Source organism: Callorhinchus milii, unplaced genomic scaffold, assembly GCF_018977255.1.
Source record: "Callorhinchus milii isolate IMCB2004 unplaced genomic scaffold, IMCB_Cmil_1.0 Scaffold14, whole genome shotgun sequence".
Lineage (NCBI taxonomy): Eukaryota > Metazoa > Chordata > Chondrichthyes > Chimaeriformes > Callorhinchidae > Callorhinchus > Callorhinchus milii.
The window spans coordinates 17,839,844-17,860,479 of NW_024704755.1; the positions used below are offsets into that span (position 1 = coordinate 17,839,844).

At 46.4% G+C, this 20,636-nt stretch overlaps 1 protein-coding gene across 1 annotated transcript; it reads right to left on the reverse strand.

The window, feature by feature from the left end:
• Nucleotides 1-686: 686 nt before the first annotated feature.
• LOC121850157 (signal-regulatory protein beta-1-like) lies at nt 687-18,736 on the reverse strand. The gene is made up of 6 exons (XM_042340435.1): nt 18,712-18,736; nt 17,413-17,470; nt 6,892-6,965; nt 6,410-6,724; nt 2,644-2,949; nt 687-748 (listed from the first exon to the last, which is right to left on the reverse strand). Exons 2-6 carry the CDS (start codon nt 17,418-17,420, stop codon nt 687-689), a joined length of 765 nt encoding a protein of 254 aa, XP_042196369.1. The 5' UTR covers nt 17,421-17,470; nt 18,712-18,736.
• Nucleotides 18,737-20,636: the final 1,900 nt, after the last annotated feature.

Here is a 20,636-nt window from a genome sequence, read left to right on the forward strand (position 1 = left end):
GCCTCTCTGCCCCCATACTCTGGAACTCCATCCCACCGTCTCTTCACCTCGCTTCCTCCCTCACCTCCTTCAAGGCCGGTCTCAAGACCCTTCTCTTTGACCATGTCCTTGGTCTCCCTCCCACCTCTCTGCCTTCCCTCAAGATGTAGAATTAAAAAAAGGACCCAATTTTTAAAAAACATGGAAATGTGATAACAGAATGGAACCACTTGAGATAAAGGCTGATGCTCCAACCAGAGCTAAGGTAGCACTGCATTGTGGAGTTGATGTTCCTTGGATGAAACTTTCATCTTTTGCACCTGTTCAGGCAGATATTAAAGATCCCATGGCAATTTTTGAAAACTGGTGTCCTGTCTAACAATTCCCAAATAGGATTGGTTATTCATGTCATGGCTATCTTTGGGACATTGCTGTATTCAAATTGACTACCACATTCGCCTGCAAAATACACAGTTGCCACACTTTACAGTAAATTCTGTGAAGCACTTTGTGATGCCCTCCTGATGTGACAGGTGTTATCTCAAATGCAAATATTATTATGTGAAAGTTAATCCCATGTTTACAGGGTTTACTAACTAAGCCAATTACCATATATTCCATCCCATCATAATCCAACTTCAACAATGGAGTTAAATAGATTTATACATATCAAACTGTTCTCATTTTACAATCAAATAATGTGTCTGTTAAATTGTGCAGTACGATAAAGCGTATACCTGCTGTTCGCCCTGAATATTCCCTTCGGTAGCTGCAGAGAAGCACAGCAATAAATAGTCAGAATGTTCCTGGGAACTATTCTCTCTTTGACCAGGTCAACAATTACAGTGTAATGACATTCCAAATCCCAAGTATCTCACTTGTAATTGAATAGAAATCTGAAATGTTATTTTGAAACACATTCATTATAGCTTACACCCACCATAGCATCAAGGTTTTTTATATGAGTCCAGCGTCCTGACCTCAACACCCTTCTTGGAAAAACTATTAATTCCAGTCGTTAATTCCCCTCTGGCTAAAAGGAGAACTTCTTGCTGTTGGTCACATAATTGCCTTTTGCAACACTAAACCTGTGTTATCTTGTTCCACTGTCCTGTTGCATCCCCTGGGTCCCGACCCAACTGTCAAGCGCCTTGGGACGTCCTCCCGACGTGAAAGGCACTCTATAAATGCAATCTTGTTGTTGTTGTTGTTGATACCATGTGGCATCAGATTGTGAAGGAATCTGTTAAGATACTTTTGGAAGCCCCCACTTGCTACGTTATGTGACTTCCCTCAATCAATTTGGTCAGTCATTTCATCCCCATTTATTTACATATAAATAAGATATGAGTTATTCAAAGGTGTAGATTTACACTAACAAACCACAAATTGTATATTATTCAGTTATTCTCAGTTGGTTACTTAAAGAATGTTAGGTAATTTATGAATACTGAAACTGGATCAGGTCTGCCAACAATCATGTAATCAAATTGTTAAGCAAACTAGCTTCAAAATGATGGAAATGAGGAACCTCAATATTGTGAACATTTTAGACTTAAAAACCAGTACCAGAATATAAACTTTTTAAATGAAGGTTCTATTACAAATACGGGTAAATTTCACCTTTTGATTGTTTTACTTTAACACATAACATGATGATAATTATCCCCAGTGAATTGATCAGTCCCACAACCGAACAGATGAGCACTAAGTGATCTGCAAAATTATCACAAATAAAGGTTCACTGTCCATTTACACACAATATGACACAGTGACTGTGACTTAAGTTTAAAATTCAGAGAATAAGATGTAGTCAGGCATCAAATAATATAATGACTATGTATATGTGTGTGTATTCTGTATATGGGTGCGTATATTTGTTCGCGTGTTGTGTGTGTTGGTTGTGTGTATGTGTCTACTTTGTATTGTATTTGTATTGGATATATGGGTTAGAAGGTATCCATTTGTGTACTATGTGTTGGTTCTGTTGTGTATATAAGTGCTCTGTGTGTTGTGTTTGAATGTGTGTTTGTGTGTATTGGTTGTGTGTTGTGTATCAGCTTCTCGGTAACATGACAATATCAGACAGAATTTAAAGATTGTCACAAGTGAATATAAGAGGGAAGTCCCTCCAATGTAAATGGAAATGAAACATTGACTAGTAGAGTATACACTTTGAAAATCCCCAAACTAAGCTCCGAGGATAAAGGTTCCTTTTCAGCCAAGGATCCGACATGATCATCAGCTGTAATTCTACTAACAATTGATAACAATAATCTTGGCATTTGATACATTATGGTACATTTACAGCTCTTTCAAGATTTTTAAAAAAATGAACAAGAATACATTTTCAAACAATGTTCCAAATGACTAATTCTAATGGGATAAAGCATACTTTGAAGAATTATAACATTGCACTATGTGTTATATTATTATTACACATGTTTAATCTCATCTTTATAATCTTCATCATTTTCTATTCCATCGAATTTAACATAATTGTTAAATTCTTATTTTTAACTTATGTTTGCTAACTTATTAATAATAAGCTAACTTATTTTTAGCTTATGTTTGGTGTAAATGAAACCAAAGTTACAATAGCTACCAGGCCATATTTGTTTAATATATCATCCGTCCTCAAAGCTGTGTCCGCAGTTATCTTACCTGTCTCAGTGCCAGGGACAGTGTAGCTGATGTTGGCGGCAGTGGGGAGGGACAGGTGAGATACGTGACAGGTATAAACAGCTCCGCTCTGCACCGCCTCTGTCTCGATCAATAAACTGGAAGCTTCATACAGCCCCGCGAGGTTCCTGTTTGTATTTGTTCCACTTACAATTTCTGATCCATTTTTACACCAAGTGATATTCACATCCTCCGGGTAAAAGGCCGCCGTTTTACACACGAGGGTCAGAGAAGCCGCAGCTCCGCTCCCGGACCGTGAGACCACCATCTCCAGGGGGGTCGGGGGCACTTGGGATAGAAACAGAAACACATGTTGCATTTACACAGGTGGCAATATATAAATATAACCCAAGTTTATAATGCGAGTCCTGAAAGTTAGATAAGATTGACTCTGTAAAAGCAGAGTAAACCCAGCCTCCTGTGATTTAATAATCACATCGAACTAGTTACTGCTGCAAACCAGGTGATATTGTTACCCTCAATCCTGAATATACTTTAAACGTTTGCACAATGTGTGCGTTTTAAATGAAAAACTCCTAAAATTATGTTATATGTTTCATCTTGAAATATCAGCATTGCTTATCAGTATCAGGCCCCATGTTCTCCCCCCTCCCCATCCCAGGGCTCAGATCCACTCAGTAAATCCCTGTAAATATCTGCAACTATTATTGTGCAACTTCACCCTCTTGTACTTGGTATATTTGTTGCCGCCCTAAATAACGGATAAAGGGAAATACTCTGTTCACCCTGGAAAGTAAACACTGTATTTTACAAATCCAACAATATATCTATTGATATAGGCTGTTCTGAAGCAGGGGTAAGCGGGGTCTTCCTGGGGCTGAACTGGCTCCAAGGTGACATGTTTGGCAGCGAAATGTCAAATTCAAGCCAAACCTCCGTGGAGGGCTGTAGTCCTGTTCCTGAGCCAGGCGGGTCTGCAGTATTCCAGGGCATTGGTGATGACAGCACAGCCCGGCCTGGCTCATTGGCACGGCTTGGAAGGGCCAAATAGTCACTGGGGGCAGGAAGTTATCCCACTCAGCCCGTTAATGCTGCAGCCAAAGCCCTAACGGGTAGGTAGGGTGGTTCTAGCTGGATAAGCAGCAGGAAAGCTTGTCAGACAGTGATATCAATGGCGAGCTGTGTGGGTTTAGCTGGTTAGACTCCAGCAGCATCGCAACTCACAATCAAGATTCCGACATTGGCTTTAATCAGCCCACACCTGACAAAATACTACTGCAAGTTGGTAAACAGGTTACATCCCACAAAGAGAGAGAGAGCTTTCGACACCAATACGTGTAAATCTCCATATGTAGGTGGGATGCACGGAATTCTCCGTTTGGTTTGGACACTTTTAAGCTTAGTTATGGGTTTCTGCATGTGTCAGACACCCGGCTGGGCAAAATGCAGTGCACCGAGGGAGAACAGAGGACTCCAGGATGGATTTCCGAGGGCAGGGGTGGGGGGAGGCAGCGTTCATTTGGAAGAATTAATAGAAATAACCAGTGGAAATAGTTTCTCCCTATTTAACTTCTCAAACACCTTAAGAGTTCTGAACAGCTTCTCTCAGCTTCCTGTTCCAGTTGAACATTACTTCCCTGGTCTGTCCTATACTTCTCTATACCCTGACATAGTTCCTAACTGGACACATACCTGTGGCCTAATAAATGATTTACATTATTTTAGAATTACCTATTTGTTTTTTATTGAATGGCCCACATAAAGAACCTTGGATTTCATTGTTTTAAACTGTCGCCAATTTACCGTCCAATTTTATACGATTAAAAATGTTCAAAATGTTAGATATTCATCAGCAATTCTCAACATCACTTTGTGCAGAATTTACAAGATGCAACATTCAAACCCGGGGAACAGTAGTACATTGGGGGGAGAACAAGCCACGTGCAACATTGACATGTGTTCCTTCATCACCGCCAAAGGAAAGATCAGAGCGGAACCTGGACACTGACTGTTTGTTACAGACGCTCATTAATGCTCTGATCGATCCCGCGGCACAACTCGAAAAGGAGAGGGTGTTTTATCTCTCCCGGTGTCCTGGACAACAATCACTTCATAAAAATTGCCCCCCACTTCGTACTGTTTGTGAGACATTGCTGTGTGCAAACTGACTGCCACGTTTGCCTAAAAAACACAAAGTTACCCCACTTTACAATGAAGTGCGTTGAGACGTCTCAACGACGTGATCAGGAGCTATATCAAATGCAATATTGTTATCATTATACCCTGAGAAGCACTTTGGGATTTCTTCCCGTCATGAAACGTGCTACAACAAGTGCAAGGATTAATATTATACAGCAGTGCTACCAGTTTGCTGATACAGGCTGACACACTTCCCTTCCCTCTAAGATTAAAACAACCAAATACTGGAAATTTTAATGAAAGCTCGACACCAATGAACATTAACTTCTGGCTAAATTACATTTTTATTTTCTCAGACATTCATTAATACTAATCGACTCCTTCGATTTACTTTGGAGGAATGTGAGGATTCCAAGGCATCCGTCCAGGACCCAAGTCCGTCATGTCAGCCTAGCCCAGTGGTAGCGCTCTCGCCTCTGAAGGTTGTGGGTTCAAGCCCCACGTCTTGAACTCACATCGTCTAAACTGACACTCAAATGAAGCGCTGGGGGAGTGCTACACGGTCGGAGGACTGTCCTTCAGATGAGACATTAAACCAAGGTCCTATCGGACTTTCGGGTGGATGTTAAAGATCCCATCAAAATGAGACGAGAGTTTCTCTCTCTGGTGTCCTGGCCAACAATCCCCCCAAATAGGTCATTCGTTTGGTCAATGTATGAGCAACACTGCATTCTACAGTATATCCTCTATTTACTGCATTCCAATAATAGAGAATCTATAACTAAATAATTTATAATAAATAGTAATCCTTGTATCTGATAAAGCATCTTTGGCATTGGGAGAACGCCTCAAAGTGCTTCACACGATTCACTTTAAAGTGCAGTGACTGTGTTTTGTAGGTGAAAGTGGCAACTAATCGCCCCAGCAATGTTCCACAAACAGCCACGAAAGAGCAATTTTATTTGGAGTATTGCCGGCCAGTAATTATCTAAACCCACAACTATGCTCGTTGTCTTCATCTCTTACTGTTTGAATGTGAACCACGTTGGTCACGTACTGAATTGATAAAACAATTGAGGGTGAGAACAAGCCTTCAGAAAAGCTTATGGTTATTGCTTCATGATATGTCACAGTCAATAAAGTATTTACATGTTAAGCATATCTAAATATGAATCGACAACAGGGCTCTCATTATTTTGGAACCAACCCCTTACAAAGAAGATGTGTAAGACAGACAGAACAGTTATTCACATTAACCAGCAATATAAACTATATTAGTTCTTTCTTTTACGATGAGACTCATACAAAGCTGGCTCACCACCCGAAGCTGGCTCTCTGGTCACACAGCGATAGGCTCTCAGTCATTTAAAGTTCATGTTAGAGGATTGCATGAGCTGTGTGATTGGTGTCCATTGAAACATACTTATTTCTGTAACATTTCCATAGTGTTTAAACGGGAATTTGGTCCCATTTTACTTCGCAATAATAATTGTTTGTATGTAGCAAAATGTATAACGGACAATTGTAACCAAATATAAGAACATTGTTTGGGTGAAAGTTGCAAAATACAAAATATATTTTATTATAACTTTATTAAAACCCGAAAAAAACCTAACCCGCCGCCTCGACTGTCACTGCGGCTACTCACCGAACACCAGCAGCCGTGTGCCAGGGCCCTGCGCTCCGCTTCTGTGTCTCACTCGGCAGCGGTACACTCCCGCGTCCTGCAGTCTGGCTGAGAACAGCTGCAATGCACAACTTGCTCTGTTTAGGAAATAAATCTGGATCCTTCCATCTCTGCCGTCCTCCAGGGAACGATTTTCTCCTTCTCGCCACCAGTCCACCTTTGCTGGTTTCTGATCTTTATAGAGTGGCCAAAAGCAGTAAATGGTAACTTCTCCGCCTCTGCTCACTGTGGCGACCCGAGGGTTTTGACCCACAGTCAGTGAGGTCCCGCCAGCCGTTGCCAAAACAGAAAACCATGTGTGTGCAACACAAGCGACCAAAGACCAAACAACTGCTATAAGCTCAACCAAACACGTGCGGGAAACAGAGAGCGACATTCAACACCGACTACAGGGCTGGGGAGAAATGAGCAGCAATGGTGTGAGTGAGGAATGAGCAGATTACCTGTGTGAATAGCCCCCAGCAGCAACAGGCAGTGAGGGACACATGTGGCAGCCATGGGGAGCTGTGTCAGGGACCTGGGGGCAGATTAGGGATTGGAGTTAGCACCAGAGCAATTGGAAACGGACAATGACGTTCAGCATCACGTGCCGACACTTGAGTTTCAACAACAACAACTTACTTTCATATGAGAGCGCAACAACACATTGCGGTTATACAGCGCCTTTCACATTGCGAGGATGTCCCACAGCGTTGGACAGTCCAAGCTGGGGGTTGAAGTCAAGTGCGGTGGAGGGCAAGGGGGTGGAAAGATGACTGAAGGTGCTGTCGAAGAGGAAGCTCTTGAGACGGACTTTGAAGGAGGTAAGGGAGGGAGGGAGAGGGTGGGTGGGTTAAAGTGCAGGGGCAGAATGTCTCAAGGCCTGACCACTGATGATGGGGTGGTCCGGTCAGAGACCACCGAGCGGAGGGAGCAGACAGGTCAGTAATGTTTAGTAGGTCACAGAGGTTGGAAGGAGAAAGACCGTGGAAGGCTTTAGAGGTGAGGATGAGAATCTTAAACGCTACCCTCTGGGGAACGGGGAGCCAGTGGAGCCGGGCGAGAATGGGGAATGATGGGGTCACGGAGCTCAGTGTGGGAGAGGATACTAGCTGCAGAGTTGTGTATAACAGCACATGGGATAGACCTTTACACAGAGAGGATGATCAGAAGAGGATGGCATCCTTCTGTGCTGTATAATTCTATGATTCCATAACCGATGGTGGTCTTATTACATGTCCGTGTGAGAAGATATGATTTGCTGAGGTTATCTTTCAGCAGATACGGAGAAGTGAGATGTGGGAAGGACCTGCCCGGCTGGACAGGACAGGGAGCTGCAGTGGGGACAGATCAGGCCTGTTGGATGTGCCCAGGATAAAAATTGGGGAATGGACAGCTCAGAGACAGAGGCAGAGATGAGGCTTCCTGAAATAGGGAGAAATCCTGCCGAATCTTTGGACTAACTGTTGGTGTCAATTTGCACTTTCGTTGTGCCTATTCAATCTTCGAAAATCCAACCACAATGTCTGTGGTCAGTCGCTAATCTAACTCTTCTGAACTGATGGGAGCACTTACTGTAAGAGCTCACACCACACTGAGCGCTGGTACCGTCCGCTACAGCCACAAACACAGCTACAGTGTGGAGTGGGCTATGGGTATCTCAAGCTGTGCTGTGACAGTGTGTAACGGCGCCTCGTGTGCTGCACATTGACATTGTTGGAAAGACTCACATGAATTAGAGCGAAGACAACGTGTTCCCCATTGACGGGAGGGTTCCCAAGCCTTGGCCGCCGGCCCAAGGCCAATGGCTGGTGTGTGACCAGGAGCCATGTGCTGCCACATTGATCTGCCTTCACCTCGCCCACAGCGCGCCCTCACTCCACAAACAGCAAACACACTCTGACGCCTCGGAGACTTTCTCCCAAGTGGAAAGCACATTTCAAACATTTCAAACCTGACCAGAGCGGGAACTGAGGCTCATTTTCTTCTCCCCCCAAATCCCGACCAGAAACAGCCAACTCAGCAGCGATGGGCAATAGGAGCTCACACTTCCCAACTGTGTGGCTGAGGAGCGCCTGGTGTGCTGCTGTGTGGATGGACCCACTCGCTATACTGCTCTGTTAGTTGTGGAGTTCATGTGAGGATGATGTTGATAGTAAACTCTGACATTATAAATGTCACATATGTCCCGTGTTGTGTGTTAGCTCAGAAACTGGGACTGTGTTTGAGTGCTGAGTTGGTAACTGGACTCAGGAAACCAAAAGCTTCTGAAGTCTCATTCTCAACCCTCTCCCACAAACCCCTCTCGTTTATTTCTTTGAGACTATTTTCCTCTCGATCTATTGGGAGTGTTTGGGTTAAATTGCCACAGCGGCACTCGGGGCACATACACATCGTGTTACTGAACGATTCCCTGCACTGCTGTATTCCCTGTCAGTGCCCCCACCCCCCGCGCTGTTTGCCCACCAGGTACCCTCTCAGGGTCGGGGCTCCTCGCACTGCGCCTCACATATTGAGTGTGACTGAGCTGTGCTCATTGCCACCCGCAGCTCCCCCTGTGCTCCCGAGGTTCCTACTGATTCGGACATAAATAATCTTCAGGCCGCTGCTGGGAAAGTATAACCAGATTTCCTGGTGCCAAATGGGAATTAAATTGTTCTGCTATCGTGTAAATGTGTGAGATTTGGGGCAAATGACTTCCCCGCAGTATTTTTCGAAAATCTAGTTTGTAAATTGAACCCATTCCCCACAGTGCTGCGCCGGTGGTTGGTTTGCAAACCCCACAGTCGCGGGTTCAGAGATTTAGTGAGATTCAAAGATTACGCATCTGTGGTCACTTTCTGTGCATTGGCAATGTGCAGTGCGGTGTCAACGTGCAGTTGCGATTGTCTTTAAATATATTGAATGGTACGAAATTGCTGGGTTTCTCATTTTGCCTGAACATCTTCACAACTTCAGGTGAAGAATATCTGATCTGATACCAGTTAAAGGGGACAACATAGTGATTGGCAGCTGCATTAGGCAAACAGAGAGCTCATGACAGTTTCCAAAAGACCAATGTGCAAGTAAACTGATCTGAATATAAATACAAATCGCAGTCTAAATAACAGGGTGAGTTTCCACAGCGTCACCTACGGGGACAATATGCAAAGCAAAACCAATTTAAATACCAAGTTAAATACAAGGATTCAAAGCAAATGTTTTTGATACTATGGAGCAAAAATATATACTAATATTTTCATTTGAAGCATAAGATGACAGCGAGTTCCAAAGTTTACTCAAACAAGAAGTTTAAACAGAAATCTCTTATCGAGTTGTGACTAAACAATGTTACACGCCTGTGCTCGGTGCTCGCCTTGGTGTACATGTGGCGCCCATAATAATCCCTCCAAAACCAAAAACAATAATAAATTGGTCATTTTCAATCTGCGACTGTTTGTGGGACATTGCTGTGCGCAATCGGCCGCCGCGTTCGCCCACACATATACAGTCAACCCACTTTAAATTTACAGTGTGTTCTGTAAAGCGCTTTGGGACGTCCTCCCGAGGCGAAAAGCGCTATATCAAATGCAAGGATTATTATTATTATTATTATCATTTCCTCTGTGTGTATTTGTGTGTCTCAGTGGAGAATTACAAACCTACCATTAACTACCCTGAGGTAAGAGTTTTCCTTCGGTGAAATTTTTTTAATAAATATATCATATAGTTTACATAAGACAGTATCAAATGTCACGATTATTATTATATTATTATGTAATAGTCCTTGATTGCTTTGTTGGGATTTTTAATCATAAAACGATATACGATGGCATTGCTTGAGGCCATGACTGCTGAAAACCTCGTCTGCTGTACATTGATATTCTGCGCCCAGAGCCGGGACGCGGGACGCAGTGGGGAGGGGGCGCGTATGTGTGGTGTTCCATGGGCGGTAGATGTGAGAAACAAAGTTTTGACCTGGCAGCCGGTAAATTCTGGATTAACAAGTGTGGCAGAGGCGTTACGAGTTGTGCGATTAATAATAATAATAATCCTTGTATTTGATATAGCGCTTTTCACATCTTCTAGACATCTCCAAGCGCTTCACAGAATAGACTGTAAACAACAGCAACAACAAGATTTCAGACCCGAGCTGAAATGGGGGGGTAAGGGAGCGGAGGGGAAGGGGGTTGGCCGATGGCATGGTTTACAAAGTAAAGTGAATTGACTGTATATTTGTCGGCAAACTGCGGCAGCCAATTGCGCACAGCAGTGTCCCACAAACAGTCGTGGATTGAAATGACCAAATTATTATGTTTTTTTGAGGGTTTATTATCAGGTGTGTGGAGTTAGGAAACTTGCCCAAGGTTTCGCCCTGCTAGAAATCAAACCTAGGTCTCTCACTTGCAAAGTGAGTGCTCTAACCACTGAGCTACAGGACTCCATATATATATATATATATATATATATACACAACTTGTTAATATGATTGTTAATATGACTAGCACAGATAAATTAAAGTGGATTTAATAGGAAATTCAATGCGACTTCGTGGATGTATAAGTTAGGCCATTATATGATTTATCCGGATCAGACTCCTGCGAGTTTTACTACTGTATTATTAATTAACAAACTGCATTGATGTACAAGTAATAAACCAATTCTGCAATGCTACAGTGTATATGTTTGGATAAGGTTTTGAAACTTATTTTTGGTCAACAGAATGTGTTCTTGAATCCACAACCTTCTGCCTCAGAGGTGATACAACATCCGCCTGGCTGTCTCCTCCCTTGGCTACCCTCCATGCATCCTTCATCAACCTCTCCTCCAACGCGGCTACTAGCACGGCCCCCACCCTATGTTCCTTTACCCCCGTGCTGCCTCGATTTCCTCCCCACCCATCTTCTGTTGACTTAACTCCCCCTCCTCTGCCCACTGTTGAAACAAACAACCAGTCCCTCTCCTCAGGCTCTGTCCCACTCCCCATCAAAACTGCTGTCATCAGTCCTCTCCTAAAAGAACCTACCCTTGATGCCTCCAACTTCACAAACTTCAGACCTATCTCACCTGCCCTTCCTGGCCAAAGTTTTGAAATGCATGGTTGCAAATCAACTTCTTTCACACCTTGCCCTCCACTGCCTACTTGAACCCTTCCAGTCGCCCTGCTCACAGCACAGAGACAGCGCTCATCAAATAACAAATTACTTCCACTCTCTCTGCGACCAGGGCTCCATCTGCTTCCTTGTTCTCTTGGACCTTCTCCACCATGTCACGCCATCCTCCTCCACTGCCTCTACTCCCTGATTCACCTTAGTGGGACCGCACTTGCATGGTTCGAGTCCTATTTAACAAACCACCAACAATACATCTTGGCAAATGGTGTTTCCTCCCGCCCCCGCCCAATCACCTGTAGGGTAGCCCAAGGCGCCATCTTTGGCCACCTTGGTTTCCTCATCTACATGCTCACTCTCAGTGATGTCATCTGCAGACATAGAATCATAGAATCGTACAGCACAAAAAGAGGCCATTCGGCCCATCAAGTCTGTGCGGCTCTTTGAATAGAGCAATGTAATGTCAATCCCACTCCCCGGCCCTTTCCCCATAACCTGCAAACCCGTCCTCCTCAAATACCCGTCCACCGCGTTTTTAAAAGTAGTTATCGAATCGGCCTCGACCGCCCTTTCAGACAATGCGTTCCAGATTCCAACAACTCGCTGCGTGAAAAAATTTCTTCTCCCCTCCCCTCGGCTTCTTTTAGAGACTATTTGGAATCTGTGACCTCGAGTCACCGACGCACCCACCAGTGGGAACAGTTTTTCCCTTTCTAACCTATCAAATCCTCTCATGATTTTGAAGAGCTCTATTAGGTCCTCGTCACCTTCTCTGCTCCAATGAGAATAATCCTAACCTCTCCAGCCTTTCCTCATCATCACGGCCCCTCATTCCTGGTACCATCCTCGTAAATCCCCTCTGTACCCTTTTCAATGCCTTAACAGTGGTCCTTATACCGATCCCTGGGGAATGCCACTGTACACTTCTCTCCAGTCAGAAAAGCAGCCGTTCACCACAACTCTCTGCTTTCTGGCCTGGAGTTCCCAGGTTTGTCCTTCTGCCCCGTTTTGTACAAGGAGTCACATTGGCCACTCTCCAGTCCTCGAGCACCACTCCTGTGTCCAACGAAGATTGAAAAATTGTGGCCAAAGCCTCTGCTATTTGTACCCGTCCCTCCCCTGGTAACCTTGGCTGCATCCCGTCCGGACCGGGCGACTTATCACCTTCAGCCCAGTCAACCTTTTCAGTACTTCCTCTCTGTTTATACTTATCCTATCCATTTCCTCTGCCCTCTCCTCCGATACTGCGGCATTTGGTGCATCCACTTCTTTTGTGAAGACAGATGCAAAGTCCTCATTCAGCACATCAGCCATGGCCTCTGCCTCCACAATAAGATTGCCCCCTTGGTCCTTAATCAGCCCCACCCTACCTTTGACTAACCTTTTTTTCTTGATATGTTTGTAAAATATTTTAGAATTCCCTTTAATGTTACCCGCTAACCTTTTTTCATATAATCTTTTAACGCCTCTTATTTCCTTTTTCAAACCTGTTCTGCACTTCCTATATTCTATTTGGTTGTCTTCTGTATCTTGGGTTTGACATTTGTCATACGCCTCCTTTTTCTGCTTCATTCTAGATACAATTACCTTCGTCATCCGGGGAGGTTTGGAAGCCATACTTTTCCCTTTTGTGGGAATGTATTTATTCTGTCCCCGAGCTCTCTCATCCTTGAAGACTTCTTACTGCTCTTTAGTTTACCTGCCAATCTTTCTTTCCAGTCCACCTTGACTAGGCCCATTTTAACTCACTGAAATTAGCCCTCTTCCAGTTGAGTATCAACAACAACAACAACATTTCATTTATAGAGCACCTTTCACGTCGGGAGGACGTCCCAAAGCGTTGAACAGGGGGGAAATGGTCAGGGTGAGGGGAGGAAAGGGAGGGAGCGAGGAGGGGGGAAATTGTCAGGGTGAGGGGAGGGAAGGGAGGGGGCGAGGAGGGGGTGGAGAGTTGAGAGGGGAGCTGAAGGCACGGTCAAAGAGAAAGGTCTTGAGACCGGCCTTGAAGGAGGAAAGGGAGGAGGTGGCGAAAGCACTGGGGGATGGAGTTCCAGAGCCTCGGGGCTGAGAGGCTGAAGGCCACCGATGGTAGGGCCGTTGGGGCGGGGGATGTGGATCAGACCAGAGCCAGAGGAACGAAGGGTTCGGGCAGGTAAGTAGGGGGATAGTAGGTTGGAGAGGTAGGAGGGAGCGAGGCCGTGAATGGCCTTGTAGGTGAGGATGAGGATCTTGAATTCGATCCTCTGGGGGATGGGGAGCCAGTGGAGTCGAGCGAGGGTGGGAGTGATGTGGTCGTGAAGCCTGGTGCGGGACAGTACACGAGCTGCAGAGTTCTGAGTGACCTACAGCTTGTGGAGGGAGATGCCGGGAAGGCCGGCGAGGAGAGAATTCCTTTAGTCCAGCCTCGAGGTGATAAAGACGTGGACCAGAGTTTCAGCAGAGTGTGGGCTGAGGTAGTGCTGTAGTCTGGCGATGTTCCGGAGGTGATGGAAGGTGGTGCCAGTTGTGGCGCGGATGTGAGGAAGAAAGGACAGCTCAGGGTCGAACGTGGCAGACAGTCGAATGGGCAGACACATGGCAAGTGGGAGAGGTACGACCTAAACCACCCAAGGACAGGGCCTTGAAGGTTGAGGTGGGAGGACAAGCGGTGGAGGAGGATAGCGTGGTCGACCATATCAAATGCTGCCGATAGGTCGAGGAGAACGAGGAGGCAGAGGGATCCCTGGTCCCTTATGGTCAGGATGTCATTGGTGACCTTGACGAGGGCGGTTTCTGTGCTATGGGCAGCACGGAAACCCGACTGAATAATAATAATAATAATCCTCGCATTTGATATAGCGCTTTTCATGTCGGGAGGACATCCCAAAGCGCTTCACAGAACACACTGTAAAGTGAATTGACTGTATATTTGTGGGCGAACGCGGCAGCCAATTGCGCACAACAATGTCCCACAAACAGTCGTAGATTGAAAATGACCAATTTATTATTGTTTTTGGTTTTGGAGGGATTATTATTAGGCTCTGTGTGGAGTAAGGAAACTTGCCCAAGGTTTCGCCCTCTGCCTGGAATTGAACTCAGGTCTCTCACTTGCAAAGCGAGTGCTCTAACCACTGAGCTACAGGACTCCACGAAGGGGTTCGAATAATGAATGAGTGGAGAGGAAAGAGTGCAGCTGGGAGGCGACAACTCTTTCAAGGACCTTGGACAGGAAGGGGAGGTTGGAGATGGGCCGGAGATTGATAGCTGCGACGCATCAAGGGAGTGATGGTGGCAGTTTTGAGGGGAATGGGAACAGAGCCAGAGGAGAGGGACAGGTTGATGATGTCTGTGATATGTGGGGCAAGGAGGTGGAGCTGGGAGATAAGGAGTGGAGTGGGGCTGGCGTCCAGGGAGCAGGTGGTGGGCTTCAGGGACAGGATGATTTGGTGACAGAGGGTGGGGAAATGGGTACAAAGGTGTGCAGGGGAGGATGGGTAGGAGTCGGAGTGTGGGAGGGAGGGGGTGGGGGGTGGGTGGAAGTTGGAGGGGCAGTGACCGCGGAGCGGATTCCCTTGATTTGGGATTCAAGGAAATCCAGCATCTCCTCGCAGTGAAGGTTGGAGGAGATGACCTGCGCGGGGTGGCGGGGGGGACGGAGGAGTCGGGACGTGGTAGAAAACAGAAGCCTGGGGTTGTTCTTCGCCTCCAGGATTATCCTGGAGTAGAAGGACGACTTGGCCGAGGCTAGAGTGGAGCGGTAGGTTTTGAGGAGGTCCAGCCAGATTTGTCGGTGGACCGTTAGGCCAGATTTGAGGCAGGTGAGTACACTTGATTTGGATACACTCGCTGCAGATGAAGTTGCCCGGGCTCAGGGCCCTCATTAACTCCCACATGTCACAGTCCTTGCATTTCACTTGCCATCATCTTCTCACACAGTGTTTTCAATATATATATTTTTTCTTTTTGTTTTTTTGTTTTAATTTGCCGTCAGTGTTGTAGTTTCTGACAGTTCCTTGTTTGTCGATGTTTGTCCCTGGTTCTGCTGTTGAAAAACTTTTTCTTTTTTTTGTCGCTCTGACAGTAGCTTACCTCAGCCTCCGCTCTGTCCTGATTCCTTTCCCCGCCTTGGGACATCCTCCCGACATGAAAGGAGCTTTACATAGGGACAACTTTCACATATATGCAGATGACACCCAAATCTACCTCTACTCCTCCAGCTGTGACTCCCAGTCTGCTGATGTCATGTCAGCTTGTTTGACAGACATCAAGACTTGGATGAGCACAAATTTCCTGCAGTTGAATATTAGTAAGACGGAAGCCATATTCTTCTCTCCTGTGGATGTGAACTCCTTAGCCTCCCGGGGACTCTCCCTCAGACTCACCCAACCTGTGCACAATTTAGGCGTCAGGTTCAGTTTCCAGCTTTCTTTTCTACTCCACATCTGGTCCCTGATCAGGGCCACATTTTTCCACTTTTGTAACATTGCCTGCCTTTATCCGTACCACACAACTAATGCAGTCAAAATCCTCATCCACGCGTTCATCACTTCATTGGACTATTCCAGGCCCTCATCATTGGTCTCCCCAGCTCCACCATACACAAAATCCAATTAATCCCAAATTCCATTGACAAGATACTCACCCGCACAAAACTCCATACCCCCATCACGCTAGTCCTTGCCAAGCTCCACTGGCTCCCTATTACTGAATGGATTGATTTCAAGATCCTCTCACTGATTTTCAAATCCCTTCATTGCCCTTGTAACTCCCATCTATCCAATTCGCTTACCCTCTACTCCACCACCTGCTGCCTCCATTCGGCTAATTCCAGCCTCCTGTTTGTCCCTCATCCCCTTTGCTCCACCGTCAGTGGCCATGCCTTCAGCCGCTAGGCCCTGAAACTCTGGAACTCTCTACCTCAATCCCTCCACCTTGCTCCCCTTTCACTTTCAAATCCCGCCAAAAGACCTTCCTTTTTGATTGTGCTTATGGTCACTCCCTTTCCCCCTGGTTCCATGTCAGACTCCTCCCCTGTCAAGCGCTACCAACTGAACCAGGTACAACATAGGCTGAGTTTCTGGGTGTGTCAGACTCTGGGTGACCAATTATATGTCACTTACATAATAACACGTTGAACCAGGGATTCTCATGTGAAACTTTAATATATATTAAATGACCCCATCTCCCCCATTCTCGCCCGACTCCATTGGCTCCATTGCCTCTTCAGAGGATCCAGTTAAAGATCCTAGTCCTCACCTACAAAGTCCTCCATGGCCTCGCCCCACCCTATCTCTGTCACCTCCTAGGCCACTACCAACCCGCCTGCTCCCTCCGCTCAGCCGTCTCTGGCCTGCTCCACGTCCCACGACCCACTCGCCCCATCACTGGCGTGAGAGCCTTCAGCCACTCTGCCCCCAACCTCTGGAATTCCATCCCTCAATCACTCCGCCACGACCCCTCCTTAGCCTCCTCCAAGTCCCGCCTCAAAACCCTCCTCTTCAACCATGCCATTGGCCATGCCCCTTCCCCCCCCTCCCTTCTCCCTCCTTGACCCCAGCTCGGGTCTGAAATGCTGTACACTATCCAGCGCCTTGGGACGTCCTCCCGACATGAAAGACGCTATACAAATGTAATCTTGTTGTTGTTATGTTTTCCTAGATTGATAGGTAATTTCAAATAGGATTCCGGACTAGCTCCAGGTGACTACTTTGGCATTTGTCACAGCAACAGTAGGCCATGGGACAATGTTTCAACAGGTGAAAATGTTACCAATTTGATGGCACCGGTATTGTTGCGAACCATAAAAAATTAATTAGCTGTATTATCATGTTACTGTGAAAAAAATGCACCGGACCCTCCATCTTGAACACTGGGCCAACTGGTGGGACATGTTGGTGGGTGACACCTTTCACTTACCTCTTCATCCTCCACTTATCGTCTCCACAATACCCCTTCAACTTCCTCTGCCCCAACCCTGCAAAAACATATTTTTTTCTTCCTCATTTGTCATTAAGTTCATCTCTCAAATGAAGCCAACCATCTCCTCCCTTGAACTTCTACCACCTCTTTTGGGCCATACCAACCGATATCCTCAACCTCTTTTCCTCCTCAATTTTTCTCCTCCCTAAAACAAATCCACTTTTCACCTACTCAAACTATCGTTCTATTTCTAACTTATTCTCTCTTTAGATACTGTAGCGTTTTGTCAACCGTGTAACTAGGCTTTCACCTCTCCCTTTGACACCCTAAATCCTCTAAAATACCCACAGCATGTAGACACCCCTGATCATTAATTGGCAAGTCAGCGATCGGCGGGGGCCTCGGGAAACCTAAACCAAGGGGGAGACGCGAGCAGCGAGGCTTGAAGGTTTTGGTTGCCGAAAGCCGGGCGAGGTTGGCCGTGGGAGGGCACTGTCAGGGGGAGAAATTTCAAACCCCCGCCTGTATAACGAATGCGAGGAACCGCCGAGGCCACGGGTGAGCGAACGAGCGGTGGTGAAGGTTCGGCTGCTCCAGTCGCGGAGATGCCATTTCCTGTAGCTCCATTTTGTGGAGTCCTGTAGCTCAGTGGTTAGAGCATTCGCCTCGCAAGCAACAGACCTGGGTTTGATTCCCAAACCCTTGGGCAAGTTTCCTTACTTCACACCCTGATAATAATCACTCAAGAAAAAAGGCTGCTCCCTCTGAAAATGTTCCTGCTCCCACCTCTCACATTCCGCTACTCCTACTCTGTCCTTCTCTCCTATCGCCCTCCTTGCCTTCTCTCGCTCTTGGACTTCCACCATTATCTCCCTCTTCTCAGCCTGGGCATCCTCTGCCAGGCCCATCATGGCTCCCGGCATTGGTTGTCCCAGAGCAGTCACTCCAACTGTCCCACCGCTCACACTCTCCTCACCAACCACCTCCGAATGGCAAACATCCCTTCCCCCTCCCTCATCCATATCATCCTCAACTCTGTTTGCTCCTCAAACTCCATGGTCACTTCTCCCCCACGACCCCAAATCCTCTCTATACCTCTCTCCCCGTCACCGCCCCTCCACCTAAACTCTCTGTGCACCACCTCCTCGGATTTCACTGCCCTCCTCCTCCCTAAACTTCACCCTCCACATCAACTTGCCGACCCACAATCATGGCCGCTCCCTCGACCATCACATGTGGCCTTGACATTTCTGACCTGCCTAGCACAGACAAAGCCATCTCAGACCACTTCCTCACCTGCCTTTTCTTCCGCACCCCTCTCCCCTCTTCCAAGCCCTCCTCCATGATCATCTCTCCACAACCTTCAATTCCCGGCTCCCCTGAAATCCAGGGTTGTTTTGAAACCCGTCCACTTCCCCTGGTACAACAGTCATCTCCGCTCACTCAAAACACAAACACAGACGCTCGAGCACAGATGGCAGAAATCCAGCCTCGCGATTCACCACCAACCGTGGCTCGAGCACCTCCACACCCACCACCTCTCTCTTTCACAAGCCACAACTGACTTTACTCCAAAGTAATCCCGGAGGCAAACAACAGTCCAAAGACACTGTTTTCCACCGTCCATCACCTCCTCTGTGCACTCCCTCAAGCCCCTTGTTGAAATGTACTGACAATCAACTCAGGGTGCCTTGGTATATTTCAAATAGCAACCAAATGTTCCAGAAGGTTTGATAATGGTTAGAAGTAGTTTTGCTGGATGGGCTGAGGTTAGCTTCTGATTACATTTCATATTTTTCTGGGAAGATGTGCACTCCTCTGAGATAATGAGCATTATCCTTGAGCTTAGATATAAGAACAATGGACCACAGAAAGAAAAGGCTACAGCCCCAGACCCCTGCCTATCTCAAGGCTGAGAAACAAGCAGCTGTGGAGGGCTGCCCGGAAGTTGTCCATATCTCTCTCTCTCTGCAAAGCAGCTGCGAAGGGTGGGGGCTATCTCTGTGACCAGGGGAGGTGGAGTTAGAAACACGCGAAAAAAAATGTAACTTTGAAATAGTTGGAGTTGTGCAGAGGGTCAGCTTCCCAGTGGGATCGATATCAATTCTACTATATTTATATATACAGGGGTGAGGGAATTTATCTCCAGTAAGAAAGTGACCATTAAAAATGAAAGAGGAGGAGTATTGAGGACTGTAAGGAGGGAGGGCTTTCTCCAGTGGGAGTAGTGATGGATTGTGGCAGTTCCGCGAGCTGTTGTCCCACCTGAAAACCTTCCTCTTCGGCCGTATCTACGGCCACCTTACCCCCAACCCCCCATAGCTGAGTCAGGCTCCGCCACTGTTAAGTGCTCTGAGACGCTACCTTGCATGGAGGGCATTATATAAGTGGAATCATTCTATGACTGGATCTCTCTGTGCCTCGTCAAACCTATGTGTTTGATGCGGCAAAATTCTATTCTCCTTCATTGACATTCCTCTCCAACATACCTGCCAGGCAAGATCACATTATTTGTTTCAAGCTTTTGTTATGACTAATAGGATTCTCTCCTGAACCAATTCTATCATCCTACATCTCACTTTCAAATGCCTCCTTGGTCTTGCCCCATTTCATTCTGTGACCTTCTATGACTCTATTGCCTTCCCAGCTCACTGCTCAGCAAATCCCAGCCTGCTTCTCAACTACGGGTTTGCAAACCTTCAACCATTCTGCCCTCTCTATAAAATGTTTCTGAGTCCCTCCATCTTGCAATCCCCCATTTCTGCCTCAAAACCTGCCTTAGGAGCAGGGCTGGATTAATGTAGGGGTTTAAGAAGTGCTGAATTGGAGTATTAACAAATGAGATTACATGAGTTCAAAGTTTAGATGTGCTGCTTGAACCCAAACCTTCTGACTCAGAGGCTAGATTACCCATTGAGCGAGTCTGACGCTCTAAATTGAGCCATGCTGACACATTAACATACCTCAGGACAGTGCCCTCAATAATTGTACAGTATATATGGTTGATAGCCTTCAGTACCGGGAGCCACTCAAGCTCCGCACAGGCTCTGTAACCTTTGACCTCCAGAGAGATAGCATGCCGACGAAGCCTCAGTTTCACTTCCCACGTATGAGTAACACTGACAGGCTGTGCCAACAGACAATCACGGCACGGGGGGTGCTGGGATAGTGGCAGTGGGGCATGAGCGGGAAATGGGCTTCGCTCCTGATGCGTGACCATG

Coding starts and splice junctions, on each gene's coding strand:
- LOC121850157 (XM_042340435.1), bottom strand. Junction 2,950..6,409: donor CACACGGCTGCTGGTGTTCG/GTGAGTAGCCGC, acceptor TTCTATCCCAAG/TGCCCCCGACCCCCCTGGAG. Junction 749..2,643: donor TGTCCCTGGCACTGAGACAG/GTAAGATAACTG, acceptor GCTTCTCTGCAG/CTACCGAAGGGAATATTCAG.